Source organism: Colias philodice, chromosome 25 (assembly GCF_061535455.1).
Source record: "Colias philodice isolate Cphi_HAF_F1 chromosome 25, ilColPhil1 Martin Lab GWU primary, whole genome shotgun sequence".
Taxonomy (NCBI): domain Eukaryota; kingdom Metazoa; phylum Arthropoda; class Insecta; order Lepidoptera; family Pieridae; genus Colias; species Colias philodice.
Window position 1 is genome coordinate 8,623,213 of NC_143110.1, and position 15,271 is coordinate 8,638,483.

At 32.6% G+C, this 15,271-nt stretch overlaps 1 protein-coding gene across 1 annotated transcript in view; it reads right to left on the bottom strand.

Annotated features, from left to right (window-relative positions):
- The window catches only part of LOC149477566 (uncharacterized), a 30,070-nt gene extending 20,238 nt beyond the window's left edge, over positions 1-9,832 (bottom strand). Inside the window, exons 1-2 of the mRNA XM_089711055.1 lie at positions 9,814-9,832; positions 9,207-9,316 (exon numbers count right to left, since the gene is read on the bottom strand). Coding sequence (XP_089567181.1) covers positions 9,207-9,316; positions 9,814-9,832 — 129 coding nt within the window. The remainder of the gene's footprint in view (positions 1-9,206; positions 9,317-9,813) is intronic.
- Positions 9,833-15,271: the final 5,439 nt, after the last annotated feature.

Consider the following 15,271-nt stretch of genomic DNA (forward strand, 5'->3'; position numbering starts at 1 on the left):
GATATATTGTCAAAGAGAGGAGTTGTAAAATGATGGTAAGTATTGTAGGTAGGTTACAAACATTATTTTTCATTAAAATGTTTTATTATGTAAGTTTTTGAAAAGGTGCCATTGCATCCAGATTCTCTCATTCTGGCGTGATTGAATATTCATCCATAATTGAGACAAGATAAAAGGGATTCATCATTTAAAAATTCCATTTACTTTACTACTCATTTCCATGGGCGTAGCCACGGTGGGGCCTGGAAGGTACCTAACCAAATTTAAAAAACTAAATTATCTAGGTACTAACTAGGAATATACTCAAAAGTCGTCAGTTGACATAAAAATATGCGATCAAAACAAAAAGCTGGTACGATTTATCTTATGCGTACACAAACGCAATCTTTTTCTCCAATTTCTCGGAGACTATCTACTTTAGGGCAAAAGTTATTTTGACCTTTTTTGTAGATAATTAAATTTCGCATCTTTTTCACCTTGTAAACTTTTTTGTAAAACTTACCGTATTCGATTTATGGCCTATTTAATAAATCGGTTTATCGTTTTTGGCTAATAACTCTTAAAATATTTGATTTATCAATAAAATGCATCTATTCATTTTTTAAGAGCACTTTATTTTCTACACTACAGCATTTGTTTGATTTTTTTTCTAATGCCCGTACTTTTTGAGTTATAGAACGTTTAATGTTGGACTACTGGGCGTTTAATCGAATATTTCAAGGTATGGATAATATATAATGGTACTAGTTAATTCAACAAACTAAAAAAAATATGTGCTGTAGTGCTTAAAAATTTTTAGGTACCTAAGTAGTTTATTTCGGCCGCCTGCGGCATTTTTACATTAAACAAGCATTAAACGTTCTAAGATACTCAAAAAATATGGGCAATGGAAAACATTCAGTTATACGAAAACGTTTACAAGGTAGAAAAGATGCGAAATTTTACTCTCTACAAAAAAGGTCACATTAATAACTTTTGCCCCAAAGTGGATACTTAGTTTTTGAGATATTGGCCAAAAACTTTTTAAACTATATTTCATTTCTATATTCAACAATAATTAATTAATTTAAAATTATTGTATCCATAGAAAGCTTAACTGTATAATAAAGTAGCCCCAAACATATGTTTAGGGTTCTGAACCACCAAAAGGAAAAAAGCGGAACCCTTAGATATTATAGGATCACTTTGTTGTCTGTCTGCCTGTCAACACCTTTTTTATCAGGAACGCGTGGATGTATTGCTTAAAACATTATCGAATACTCAAATCTAAGGTACCTTGAAGCAAAAAAAATGAAAAATCCATCTACAAGGCAAAGCAATCAAAAAGATACAGCCGCTTTTGCTAAAAAATTTCAAGAATCGAACGGGTCCCAAGGAACAAAACCTACAGGGCACTTGTACCCGTGAAACCAGAACCTGTATTAAGTAACTTTTTATAGCGGAGATAAAGAAAAAAAATGCGAAAAGCATAAATTTAAAGTAACAACAAAAAAAAACATGTTTGTATAGAACCCTCGGTGCGTGAGTTCGATTCGCACTTGGCCGGTTTTTTGGTTGTGTCTACTATTAACTAGGTACATCCATGTAGTATCTAGAAGACACAACTGTTAACTTATTTTTTGATACAAGGCCGGGTGTCAGACCCTTCTGACCATTTTGTATGAAATAAAAACCGCGAGTTGAACTTGCGCACCGATGGTTGCGTATGAGCCTGTTTATAATATGTTGTTATAGAAAATTTATACTTTTCACAATTATTCTTGTATCTGTCATATAAGATGTTGCTTCTTACCAAATTTCAAGATTCTGTGTTCACGGAAAGTACCCTGTAGGTTATGATTCCCTTGCGAAAGTCGCAATTTGCGAAAATTTACAGCATAATACAGGCTGTATCTTTTATTTGCGTTGGTTTATAAGTTTGATTTTTTCACAGCTTCAACGGACTTCATATCTCTACGCGTTCCTGAGAAAAAAGTTTAAAGATAAACAGGCAGACAGACGGACAACAAAGTGATCCTATAAGGGTTCCGTTTTTTCCTTTTGAGGTTTGGAACCCTAAAATTTAACCGGGATAAGACCTCGGGTACTTTTTCTAGTTACAAATTATTTTATATGATTGCCCCACCCTGAGCCCATGGCTGGCTACGCCCATGCTCATTTCATCACCTTAGGAGTTCATCCGCATCTTTACTTAGCGATAAAGGAAAAACATCGTTGAGAGAAATATTAATGACCTACATTTTAATGTGTATTAATAATAATATAAGGTAGGTACCTAAAATGAATGAATGTTAGTTGCAGAACCGAAAACAAAACATGTAAAACATTTCATATTTTCAACTCACATTTCGAATGTAAACTCTCGTAAAATCTAAATAGAATATGCTAACTGCCAACAACAGTTATTTGCCATAAATGTGGAGTTAACGCAGCCAAAACCCCGAAACAAACTAGCTCATGCGTGAAGCAAAGTGCATGGAAAAAAATAAAACATTTGGGAGTGTATCGACGTGAAATGTCTGGATGTACTCCAAATGTGTATTATTGAATGGCCGAATGTTCGCAGTTTATGACGTTTCAAGTATTGTGCTTTAAGGGCTTGGTCTAGTAGTGCAAACAAATGCATCCTGTCATCCTATATGTAAATAATACAAATGTACTAAGGGAAAGTTGCTCCACTTAATTTTTAAAAATTAAATCATTCGTATGCATAATTTAATATTCGTAATAAGTACCAAAAATGACAATTTGAAACAATTTTCGTGAAAATTACACCGGGTGATTTTTTTTATCAGTACACAAAATTTGCGAATACTTTCTATTGATATCTTCAACTTCATGTTTATATAACTGATCAACTTTTACAAAGAAATTTGGACGAAATATAAAAAAAAATAAGCTTTCCATACAAAATGCAGAACTCTATACATTTTTTTCGACCTAAGTTTCTTAGTGAAAGTTGTTCAGTTTAACTAATAAAACGGATAAACAAATTTTGTATATATAATAAAAAAAAATGTAATGTTTGTGTTAAATGAAAACAAAAAATATTTATTTCTGACTAGCTTCCGCCCGCGACTCCGTCCGCGCGGATGTCAGTCTTCGCGTCTTCTACAGATTTATTATATTATGTGTAATATATAGATTTATATTGATAAACCTAATAAATCTTTTGCTAGCATTCTGATGCTTTATCGGTTGCACTGGATTTATCTCTTTTTTTTCAATCGCTTGAATGATATAGGATGGGTCCTTGATGGGCATCGAATGCTGAAGTCTCGAATCAATCAATTCTGACAGTAGGCAATTTATGTAAAATCTTGATAATGGTCCATCATTTTATTTTGCCTAAACGTTACATACTTTTTTACATATTCTATTTTTAACGAATTATTCACTCCAGTCCAAACAGCAAATAAGCAGACTTCTGCTTCTGCAACGTTTAGTTGTCCCTGAATTTAGAAAAAATAGTCATGATTCTTATCTATGACAAAAGTGTTATTTTTTGCATTGTATTTCAAATATTAATTTTTTTTAACCGCATCTTCCGCATTCATGTCTTTTGCCGGAATTAGACATTTAACTTCTACTAGTCCCATTTTCCCTTTTTGATATGGGAGTGTATAAAGTAAATTTTTTAGATATTTCTCGTTATACTTTTAAAAAGTTATTATTGTCATTTTGCTCATTAGGTAAAGTAATTTCGATATCAGTTTTAAGTTTTTTGATACCTGCAATAATAACGTCATAATCGCCTGCACATACTTATCGATTACACCCTGTATACAATCCACCATCCACATTCATAATGTTTTCCTGTCCTCCTCTCCTTTACGCTGTTCACCGATACATTTGAAATGAGTAAATCTGCTACCACTGAAGGATGTTTCATTGTGATCAGCAAATTTTCACCACTGTTGTCAATTATTTGTTTTTCATTTTTAATCAGCAATTGGGAATCATCAGTTTTGTTTTTTGCAGATTGGTGATGTACCCTTACAATATGTCGAAAAGGGAAAGCATCAACGAATTATCGTTTTCGTCCTCTTTTTTTATTCTTCGCGTCTCTACTTCTGTTTGTTTAGTTCTCAACACCCACTGAATTTTCTATGTTATTGTGATCTTCCATTACATCTGAGTTTTGATGATGTGATGATAATCCATTCGTTTTAATATTGGTACTTAGAGTTGGTAGACTAAACTAGAAATGGCGGACTAAATTTGTCAGCGCGTCTGTAAGATCAGAATATAAAACCAACATCCTGCATTTATGTTTCATTTCATTTCAATAATCAAACAACATGCCGCTACGTTGAAAATGACTAGAAGAAAAAATTAAAACACCTCGGATCAATTTTGGAGTAAACAAATCATTTTCCCCGTATGGGGATTTCCCCGGATGAACTTGGGAAGTTCAAGTTCTCAATACAAGTTTATATTATATTTCGTATTTCTCAAACGAAAAATAAACATTTTTGGAACTTCAAAAAAATTATACTTATTATAAGAAAATTTATGAGCTTACTTTAGTTTTAAAGAAATATACATCTCTTTACTGACACCCCGTAAAATAAAGAAATTGTTGCCTTTGCAATCTATTTGGTTTCATTAACTTTATGTTCGAAGATAATTTTTTTTTCTAGTAGTTACACGCGTATTTGTTTCGTTTAGTTTCCATATCGAAATCAAATGTTTAAAAATACAAATATTTGCACAAAACTAAGATAAAAATAATCAATTAACAAAAATATTAAATTTAATGAAGTAGAGCAACTTTCACTTCGGTATGAAGGAAAATCGAGCGTAGAGCACACGTCAGAACGCTCCGGCCCAAGGAGCGCGACTAAAGAAATTCGCTAGGATTTTTACTAATTATTTTAAATATTTTTTTAATATTTAAAGAATTATCAAAATTAAAAAAAAAAATTTTTTAAAGGATTAACACTCATTGGTCTTCAACCAACTCGAATAAATTAATGGAAAAAATAACTTTTAGCAGTATTTATCAATAGATTTTGTAAGGCAAAAAATGGGAAATTTAATGAATTTATAACGTTCTAATTAAGAAAATCATAAGTTTTTCGGCAATTGTATTCAGCAGTTTTTAATAACGACTATTATAAGGATAATAATGCGCTGATCAGATTGTGTAAATTGTAATCGGTTGCAACGTAGTGAGTGCACAAACTTAGCTCGAAATGATTTTGGGGGAAAGAGACTTATCTTGAAGGCCTGATTAAGGTAACATAAAGTAACTTTATAAATGTGAAAAAATTCACGCGCATTGCGTATATAACACTAATTGATAAACAAGAAAAAAAAATTTAGTTTATCATTTCATTAGCCGGGAAAAAATTGTCAAATAACTTGTTGAAAACGCAATTTTGCTAGACTGCAGCCTTAAGGGCTGTAGATTCGAGTGGTGCGTGCCAGTTTGGTTATATATACTGAAGTATTGTTTAATTTAGAAAGTGGAGTGACATACATCTATATGTAAATTATGTACCGAATCCTTATTTCCCTTCGTTACGTCTATCTTTCCACTTTTCAGATTTCAGTAGGTAATCGATTTATTTTCAGGTTTGATATATTTTATGTGTTTTGTAAAAAAATGAAACGGGATTGATATTAAGAAAATTGCTCAGGAAATTAGAATATCTTTAAGAAAATTAAGTCTTTTTCAACTTCAAGCGGCAGACATGCGCGAAGACAGCGTCTGTCGGATCAACTAATAGTTTTTATTACATTAATGTTTATAGTTTTATTTATTTACAAGTTAGCGTCATCTTATTTTTATTAAAACTAGCGGTCCGCCCCGGCTTCGCCCGTGGTACATGTTTACGTGGTAGATGTTTTATTTGCACATCGATTGATTTACAGAAAAAAATACTGTATATATAATAAGTTATTGAAAGTAAGTAGGTGTCTTTTCTTAGGTAGGTTTCTTTTCAGGTAAAAATAGATTATGAAGTAGTTGTACTTGAAAAATAAAATCATGACATAAAACGCTTGTAAAAGTTGTCACTAATAAAAAAAGTTTATAGTTTCAAACGAGTTGTGAATCACTTGTACTCTCAGTCTAAAATACAGGCCACGTCACGGGTCGCAACTAAATTGATAAAGGGCAATTTAATATTAGTTACAAAGGCACGAACATGTTCATTTCGCGAAACTTTTAATGGGCGCTAGTGTGAGAGACATTTCATTAACGCCACCCGTCTGCTGTTCTAAGAAGTATGTGGTATACCTGCGTCAATAATGTAAAAATTAAATTGAAAATTTTGTTGGTAATTAAATTATTAGTTATTTGTTAGAATTTGAGTTAGTATATTCGTTTATATTAGCTTGGTATTATTAGATATAAAATATGCTATATTTTTAATAATAAAGCTTAAAGATGGGTCGTTAATTTTTGTGATTTGTAATTGCGTTTCGATGAACACATTATTTTGATTAACTAATTACTTACAATTTGTAGGTATGCAGTTGTTAATATACATAGATAGTAAATGAATATTAAAAATTATTTTAAATAATAGAGATTAGATATTATTAATAGCCTACACCCGGATAAGTCAGAAATTATTGATTAACGTGAAGTCAAAACTAATTTATTAATGTTTTGCATTCGACATAATATTTATTAATGTCAATTGAGTAGTAGTTATTGAATAAATAGAATGTAACTTGTATCTAATATTATAAATACTTTTGTATATTTTGTATGTTTATTGCCTTTTAAATTAAAATTAAGGCATTGATTTGATTGAAATTAAGTATCTATGCATATAAATCGGAAAGTCTTCTTTGCCTACGTTAAAAACAACTAAAAAAATTGGTTGTCTGTAAAGTCGGTTTACTGACGATAGTTGAACGTTGGTTGAACGTGACAACGGCCTATTGTGCTTCTTTGTCGCTCGTTCCGCGCTCTCGCTTGCACTTCAAGCCTACATGCTGTGCCTACATGGAACGCCTCAGAGCGAGGTAACGCCGCATGAGTCATGTTTTTTCGTGCGTGCAGCCGGCTATCGAATTATAAGACGTTGTCACGTCAACACGCTTTTAATAGGATGAAATTATTTAATAATTTTTTGTCGCTTATCACTAATAAATGTACAAAGTTTGTATTAAATCTGACCGTTTAATGTAGTTCAAATCCAAAGAAGTCGAGACAAACATACAGGTGAAACTAATAAAAGCGAGTGTGAAAAGTCCATGAGCTGATACGTTTTTGATCAAAAGACGTAACTCTTTTGTAGTTTTGTGTATCTGTAGGTATATCTGTCTGAAAACTTTTGCATTTATACGAGTAATATATTAAAGTAAGATAGATGTTAATCATACCGTTTAAATAAACTTACAGAATAATTAAAATTCTATTGAAATGAAACGAAAGGGATATTAATTAAAGTTTTCATGATATATTTTCTATTCAAAATAGTATTAGGTACATTTATTTCACTGACATATATATACAATATTTTATGTCTCGTTAACATGCAACTTATGTTAAAGGTGAAACTAACACTACTAGTTTACTTGAAATTTTATAATTAAGTATATTTGAAATAATTTTCATTAAACTTGGATCTATTTGTATAAATTAAACACAGCATTTATTTTTCAATTAGTCTTTCATGTTAATACACTAGCTGCCCGCCCAAGCTCCGCCCAGATTATTTTAATGTAAAAACTAAAAAAATAGCATGTTGTTTAAGAATATATACCCAGCTTTCTACTTTTGAAATACTAGCTTTCTGCCAGTGGCTTCGCCCGCTTTGTGTAAAACCTAATAAATTGTTAACTAAAACCTCTTGAATCAATCTATCTATTGCAAAAATCCCATAAAAATCAGTTGCGTAATTTTAAAAATCTAAGCATACAGACATACAGATTACTAAAAACGACTTTGTACTATGTAATGTAGAAGTTTTTTGGAATAAACAGTTTGGTCATTCAGCTCTACAATGATCACTTCCAAAATCTTTCTATGCATCTTATCACTAAAACAATTAAAGCAAATCAATGTAAAGAACACAATTAACCCGCACAAAGTCGTGTAGTAATATAACACTTAAATGTAGTAATAAGTTAACCCTTACATAAGAGGCTGGCACGCGGCCGACGGGACGAGCCAAACGAGCTTTTAAATTGCAGAACCGGCTTATAGAATACGCTTAAATGCATATACTGTTTATATTGTCTAATCTATTAATCCTTTATTTAGACGAAGGCCTGCAGCATACGCATGGCTAAATTCAGATATATACAAAAAACTTGTACAGAGAATAAAAAGCTTCAAAATCTGGAAAAACTAAATCCTACTCTCTACTAATACTTCTATTAGAATGCGTATATACGCATTATATTATTAGCTGAGTCTCCTAATATACTATTAATTAAAAAAATGTAGAATCTAAAACGTTTTTCTATAATTATTACAACGGGCGGTGAAGAAAAGTTTATTGTCTCTGACTTTCAAATAAATGAAAGAATATTTCTTGAACTAGGGCAATTTTGGAATTTTGTAAATTTTTTCGTTCTAATACAAAAAATTATACCCTATTAAGATAAAAGTTACGCTGGAACGAGGTTTTTGAAATTTAATTTGCTTTACATTGAGCAAAGAAAGAATTTGAAATTAAAACAAAATTCTTAACAAGGTGTGCAAATCCCCGAATCGGTATAATGTTATAAATAAATTTATTTCGTAATTAGGTTCTTTTTATGAAGTTTTATTTCATAAAAAAATCTAATATATGTTTCAATTCTGCATCAATTCATGTCGTGTCTAGTCGTCTAGGCAAAATATTCATTTCGTACTTAATTAAGTTCTTTAATCAAATTTTTCTTTATATATAATAACATTTTATCTCATTTGAAAGTTTTATAAGAATTTATGGAAGTTGAGCTTTTTCTCGAACCATACAAAGCTTGCATTTCAAGTGTACATAGAATCAAATCTGTCCATTTAAATGTGTAATATAATTTAATGGGCCAAAGACAAATCGAGTCTAAAGGTGTCGATTACATACAAAGCGTGTTAAATATAATAAGAGAATGTTAAATATAATAAGAGAATGTTAATTTTAATAATAAAAGCGTATTAATAAATATTTTTATTGTCATGTTGTGGCAGCAGGCTAGACTAGGTCTAGGCTAGGTTATCTTCTCTAAAATTACTATCTTCTAGCACATAAGCTCACGTTGCGTGGATGTGTGTGCGGCAGGGGGGGCGGCAGGGGGGGCGGCGGGCGGCGCAGTCGGGCCAGCGCGCTCAACAGCCCGTCCGTGGTCACGCGCCCGCTTGTCGCATCTGCAACAAGATGTTATGTTCACTTGAGGGTTCAACCCTGCACCACGAACGAAGAGGTTCAGGTTGGAAATAATTTTCGTGTATTGTGTGAGAAGTGCCTGAATGTTTTTATGTCGTTCTCCAGTGGAAATAAGAAAATTGCATTTTTAGGCTAGAAGCTATTAGCGGCATCCAATCTAGACATTTTTTATGTTTACACAATTGTAATAAGGGCTTTTAAACAAAAAATAAATAAATAAGAGATAATGATTACTTAGTTCACCTGCCTACTCATAGAATGGATTACCGATTATAAACTATAATTTGATTTGCTTCAGCCTATTACATGATTAAGAATCAAACATACAAACGATAAAAATGTATCCTCAACCTCAAGTGAATAAAAATATACTCAAGTATCGAAAACAATAGATAAACTAAATCCTACTCTCCCCAAATAGCCGCACGTCTAAATAAATATTCTTTTAATACTTTTAAGGACACTTGGGAGGTCTAACGGTCTACTTCAAGAGCCATTTACTCGTCTATAACTCTTATTGTGTCTATAAAGAATTCACGAATTTGTCCCTATATCTATACTAATATTATAAAGCAGAAGAGTTTGTTTGTTTGTTTGAACGCGCTAATCTCAGGAACTACGGACCAAGATTTGAAAAATTATTTCAGTGTTAGATAGTCCATTTATCGAGGATGGCTATAGGCTAGTCACGCGGGTGAAACCGCAAAGCGCAGCTAGTCTACTAATATAAGTCTATATAAGTTACACAAGTAATATCTTCTTAGATATCTGTTATTTGTTATCTAATATCTGGTAAGCGAAGGCCGGAGGAAAATTAATTGTGGTCGTGACCACAGACCTATAAATTTATTTAATTAAAGGAGACACGGACGCTTTGCTATATACGTAGATATTGCAAGTGAACTAAATAAGAATAGAATAGTAATGTTTCTAGAAAGACTGTATTGTTGGTATTTTTATGTTTGATTTTCGAGGATTCGATAGGCTATATTCATTGTAGGAATAATGGATTCTAAGAAAAAACTGTTTTGAAATATTTATATATAGTTTTATGTTCACGAAAATGCTTAGGTAATTAGCGAAAAAAATGTTCTCCACGTGTCTTGGTTACAGTAAAAGAAGAAGTTACTAATTAAAAGTATGTACATATGTATATGGTTAAACTATAAACAAGTACTTAAACAAACATATATCTTTCTCTTCTCGACATTGCCGGTGAGAAATAAATAAAGAAGTTATTTCGTCCTAACGCGACGTCTCGAATGAGTACTTTACAGCACTTCACAGCAGTCAGCACGGTCATCCACGAACCACGCTACAAACACCGTTAAAACTGAAATTTCTACACGTCTGTCTGTTTATTACTTTCTAGACAGACTGTTTTAATATTGCACTACAGTCTTTGCAATTCTTTATATCTTCACATGCCAACTCCAAATTTTAATATGTCTTTACCAAGAACATTGTCTTGTTATTTGAGCATACAACACCGGCCATACAATACAATTTCATTTCTACAAGAAATGTCCTGAAGACTTCCGTACCAAGCGCGCGTCGTCTAAGACTGTTGTCTCTGTGTATGTTTATTATTGCTTTGTAATACGGCGATATTTCTTCGTATGTTTATTTGGAAAATGCTAGCAATAAGTATTTGCTTTAAACATTTCTCGAGTAAATTTCATAGAGATGATTTGATGCGTGCATTGGAGTCTTAATCTCGTTAGACTCATGATAAACATTCAAGTATTGGCTTATGCTATTTATTACAATTTATGTCTTTGTTGAAGTCGTATGACCCGGCTTTTCTCTGTTTGATACATCATATCACATTAGCATGCCCTTTTTTATAGTGGGGAAATCTTCCAAAGATACCCACGGCACACGGGGAAGGAGCCGTGGGTTATGTCGGATTCTTACCGACTAAAACCCCACTGTGTTCCGTCGAGCCGCTTTACATTAGCATGCCTCCATCAGACCAATGACACGAACCCTTTCCACACTAAACGAGATTAAAATTATCACTTGAAAATATATTATGAAGCGAGACTTATCATTTGATTATTTTAATTTATTTAAATGTATATACAAATTGTAACTAAATTAGCATTATAAACAACTAACAACTAAACAGCTAACTCTTTGTAGTTTCACCCGCACAGTCTCATATACCTACTACAAAAAAAAATATGATCCGACAATATATATTATGTATATGCCTATAAAATATGACTCTGCAACTATTTTCTTGCCAAATTGTACCGAAATCGATGCTGAAGTTTTACCGTGAAAGCAGACAGACGGACTGTATAACATTAGTATGGATAATCACGTATATAGACGTTTGTCATTGATTACACAAGCTATAGTTTAATGTTCCTGACCTTTACGATAACTGTAAATTACGGATATAATATTATAAGCGATTGTATTTATACTATGTGTATGAATAATCATTATATAATTTTAATCAAATGAAGAGATTTACTACTATGTATTTGTATTAATAAAAAAACAATTAGCAAGCCATACAAACTCGTTCGACAATATTTCTGCTTTTATAGTCATCTAAAGTAAGTCATATACATAATAAAGAATATAAGTAAGAGTTAAGTTTATCACTTCAGTACTGGGTAAACATGTCAAAGAACACAAAATCAAAAGCACATCAGAAGTCCGCATTACAGATTGCGATGATTTATTTTTATTCTTTCTGTATAACACTGCTACTTTCAGAATCTCTTTCACCCGGTCGGGGTAATATGAAAGGATTGTAACAGCCATATATAGTTGAAATCTGCCCTGGAGGACAATTCAAGTCCACTATTTTTATTTACCGTAGGTATCTGGTATATTATCATGGACAACGATCCTGCCCTGCACCATGCTCCATGCATTGCTTATTACAAGAATTAATACTAATTTCAACATTTTTACAATTTAATGTCTGCCCGTCTCTATATCTTACTAATTTATAAAGATCCCCCTTTCGTTTTGGTAATATTTTCTGTGCTAATTACTAATTATAATTTTAAAAATAATAAACGTATCACATTAACGGAAATCGATTAACGCATATCCTATTTTAATTGCGTTTTATATCTTTATTTTTAACTTTAAATTTAACTAATAACCATGCAAAATGCGCTTTGAGTTTATTTACTAAACACATGATGCAATTGATTTGTTTCTGTCACGGTCATTATAGTCATAAATAGGACGATTATATAAAGCTTTCTACATTAGCACTTGGCACATTTATCATCATTAACTGCAAAATGATGTCCGTTAAATTTGCATTGTTTGTTATTGCAGTGAGCGTAGTCCAGGCGTATGCCTACCGGGAGACATGCCCAGACGGGTTCCTTCACACCCCTGATGGTGAATGTGAGTTGGATCCAAGCCAGTTTATGCTGGATAGATCAGGTTCCCCTGGAGTTCAGGTGAAAGGCGCCTTCGAAGTGCTCGGGTGTCCCACCGGGACGACCAGAGTAAACAACTTATGCGTTACACGTCACTGATTCGCCAGAAATGTAATGTGGGAATAATAAAAATCATATGCAAATTACATTTGTTATTTTATTTCTAAACCTAAACCTCAGAATAATCAAAGAATAAAATCCGCTCAGAAGAATAAAAGCCGCTTCTCTTTCATAACACGTACCTAGTTGTTACGGAAGAGAAGTGTCTTCTAAGATGGCACTTTCCTCGAAATAATGAAAATGCCAGTGATCAGCTTTTTATTAAATTTTTAAACTATAGTAAAATCTGGATGTCATATTTTCATACTTATTATTTTTTTGTGTTCTATCTTTTACATGGCTTAGGTTTTTTTCGTTGCGTCATGTGTAAGTAATGTAGGTAATAGAAGAAAAGAATCGATAGAATAATTCTTGAAACTAGTAAACGATCATTTTGTATAAATAAAATAATGAATAAAATTCACGTAGCGATGAATTGTATTGTAACATGCCACATGTTAAATTATATAATGACTAGATTTCCGCCTGCGGCTTCGCCCGCGTTTTCAAAGGAAAACCCGCATAGTTCCCATTCCCGTGGGATTTCCGGGATAAAAGCTATCCTATGTGTTAATCCAAATTACCCTCTATATGTGTGCTGAATTTCATTGTAATCGGTTAAGTAGTTTATGCGTGAAAACCATACATACATACATACATAATTACAAACCTTTCCTTTTTATAATATTACTAGCAATGCCCTGCGGTTTCACCCGCATACATAGCGATATCGTTACAGTGAAAAGTCTACTATAGGTCGGACTATAGGTTTAATTTTTAATCACATGAAAATCACCTTTACCCCGTCCCGCACTACGGCCTTTTTTTTTTTTTTTTAGTGGGGAAATCTTTCATAGATACCCACGGCCTCCGGGGGAGGGGCCGTGGGTTATGTCGGATTCCTACCGACCAAAACCCCACTGTGTTCCATCAAGACGCATATTGGTAGAATTCCTCCGTGACCCCCGCACTACGGCCTGCTCGAACAGTATACCTACTATTTTCTGTAGATTGACACTTAAAAATTCGTTATATCTTTTGAATGGAATATCCAATTCTTTTCATTTAAAAAGTATTTTGCTGGTATTGAAACAGTCTATAATAAAACATCATTTAATGGGATAAGGATTAATATATGTGTATGGATAACATGGTTGGATTACTGTCGGCACTTCTATTTACTTTGAAAACGTAAAAAAGTTGTTGTAGTAACATAACTACTGAAGATGGACATATGGTATCGCGGACTTTCTTGTAGATATTGATCCATTCTATAATACCGTAGAACATTTTTTTGTTCTATCTTCAATAGATTCCGCAGCGCACGCGATGACAGAAGTTTTATTGAGGATTTTTTTACACCTTGGGTTACATTATTGCATTTTTGGTAAGGATCTCTAATTTTTTTGAAAATGCAATATAGCCTATGTTGCTCAGTAAAGATGCAGCTTTCTAATGGTGAAAGAATTTTTGAAATCGGTCCAGTAGTTTTTGCGTGAAAACCATACATACATACATACATACATACATACTTACAAACTTTTCCTCTTTATAATATTAGTATAGATATTATATATTATTAGTATAGAAGTATAAAAACTAAAGTCAGTTTTATACTTCCCATGCTATCTTCATTTTAATCAACAGCCTATATAAAATTTCTAAGTAATTATTGTATCTAAAACATAGGTAGATACATCCATTTACATCAATTTTTAATAAGAAATATTATTATAAGTACCTATCAAATCTACATATTTTGTGCAATGATAAAAAATATTATACTGTTTTGCAATAGTATGAAAACATCCACATATTTATTTTTAAAGCCAATCAAAGTTCCATCCATTCCATCATAGAAGTCTCCTTATGAAATAAATATTGATTTTGGCATCTAAAATCTATCTCATCATGTTTTATATCTAAAATGTAAAATAATAAGTAAAGTTTTCAGTATTTTAAACAGCAAATTCTCTAGTAACTAGGAACTCTCTTCTCTGGAAAAATTGCATTGCGTAGAGGGTTATGAATATCCATGTGTTATTCATTATCACTACTGAGAATTTATTATTTCCAATTGTCAATCAGCAGTGTTTGCGAATTTCTGTGAGACTACAGGCCCATGTTGAAAAAGAATTTGACATAGCAAGATTAGAACGAGTATTCGCTCGTTTTATGCACCGTATGCACCGTAATAATACCGATGATTCGGAATCGCAAATATTTTGGCTGGTTCACACTTTGATTAGTGTGAGTGCAGGTGATTAGTGCGAGTACAGGTGTGTAGTGCGAGTAGTGTCCAATTCAACTGCGAGTGCAGGTCAATGGTGCAATTCGCGACGCTACACACTACGCTAAACACTAAACACTCCTGTCCAGACGTGTTTAGGCAGGCACACTGCGAGTGAGGGGGAAGGG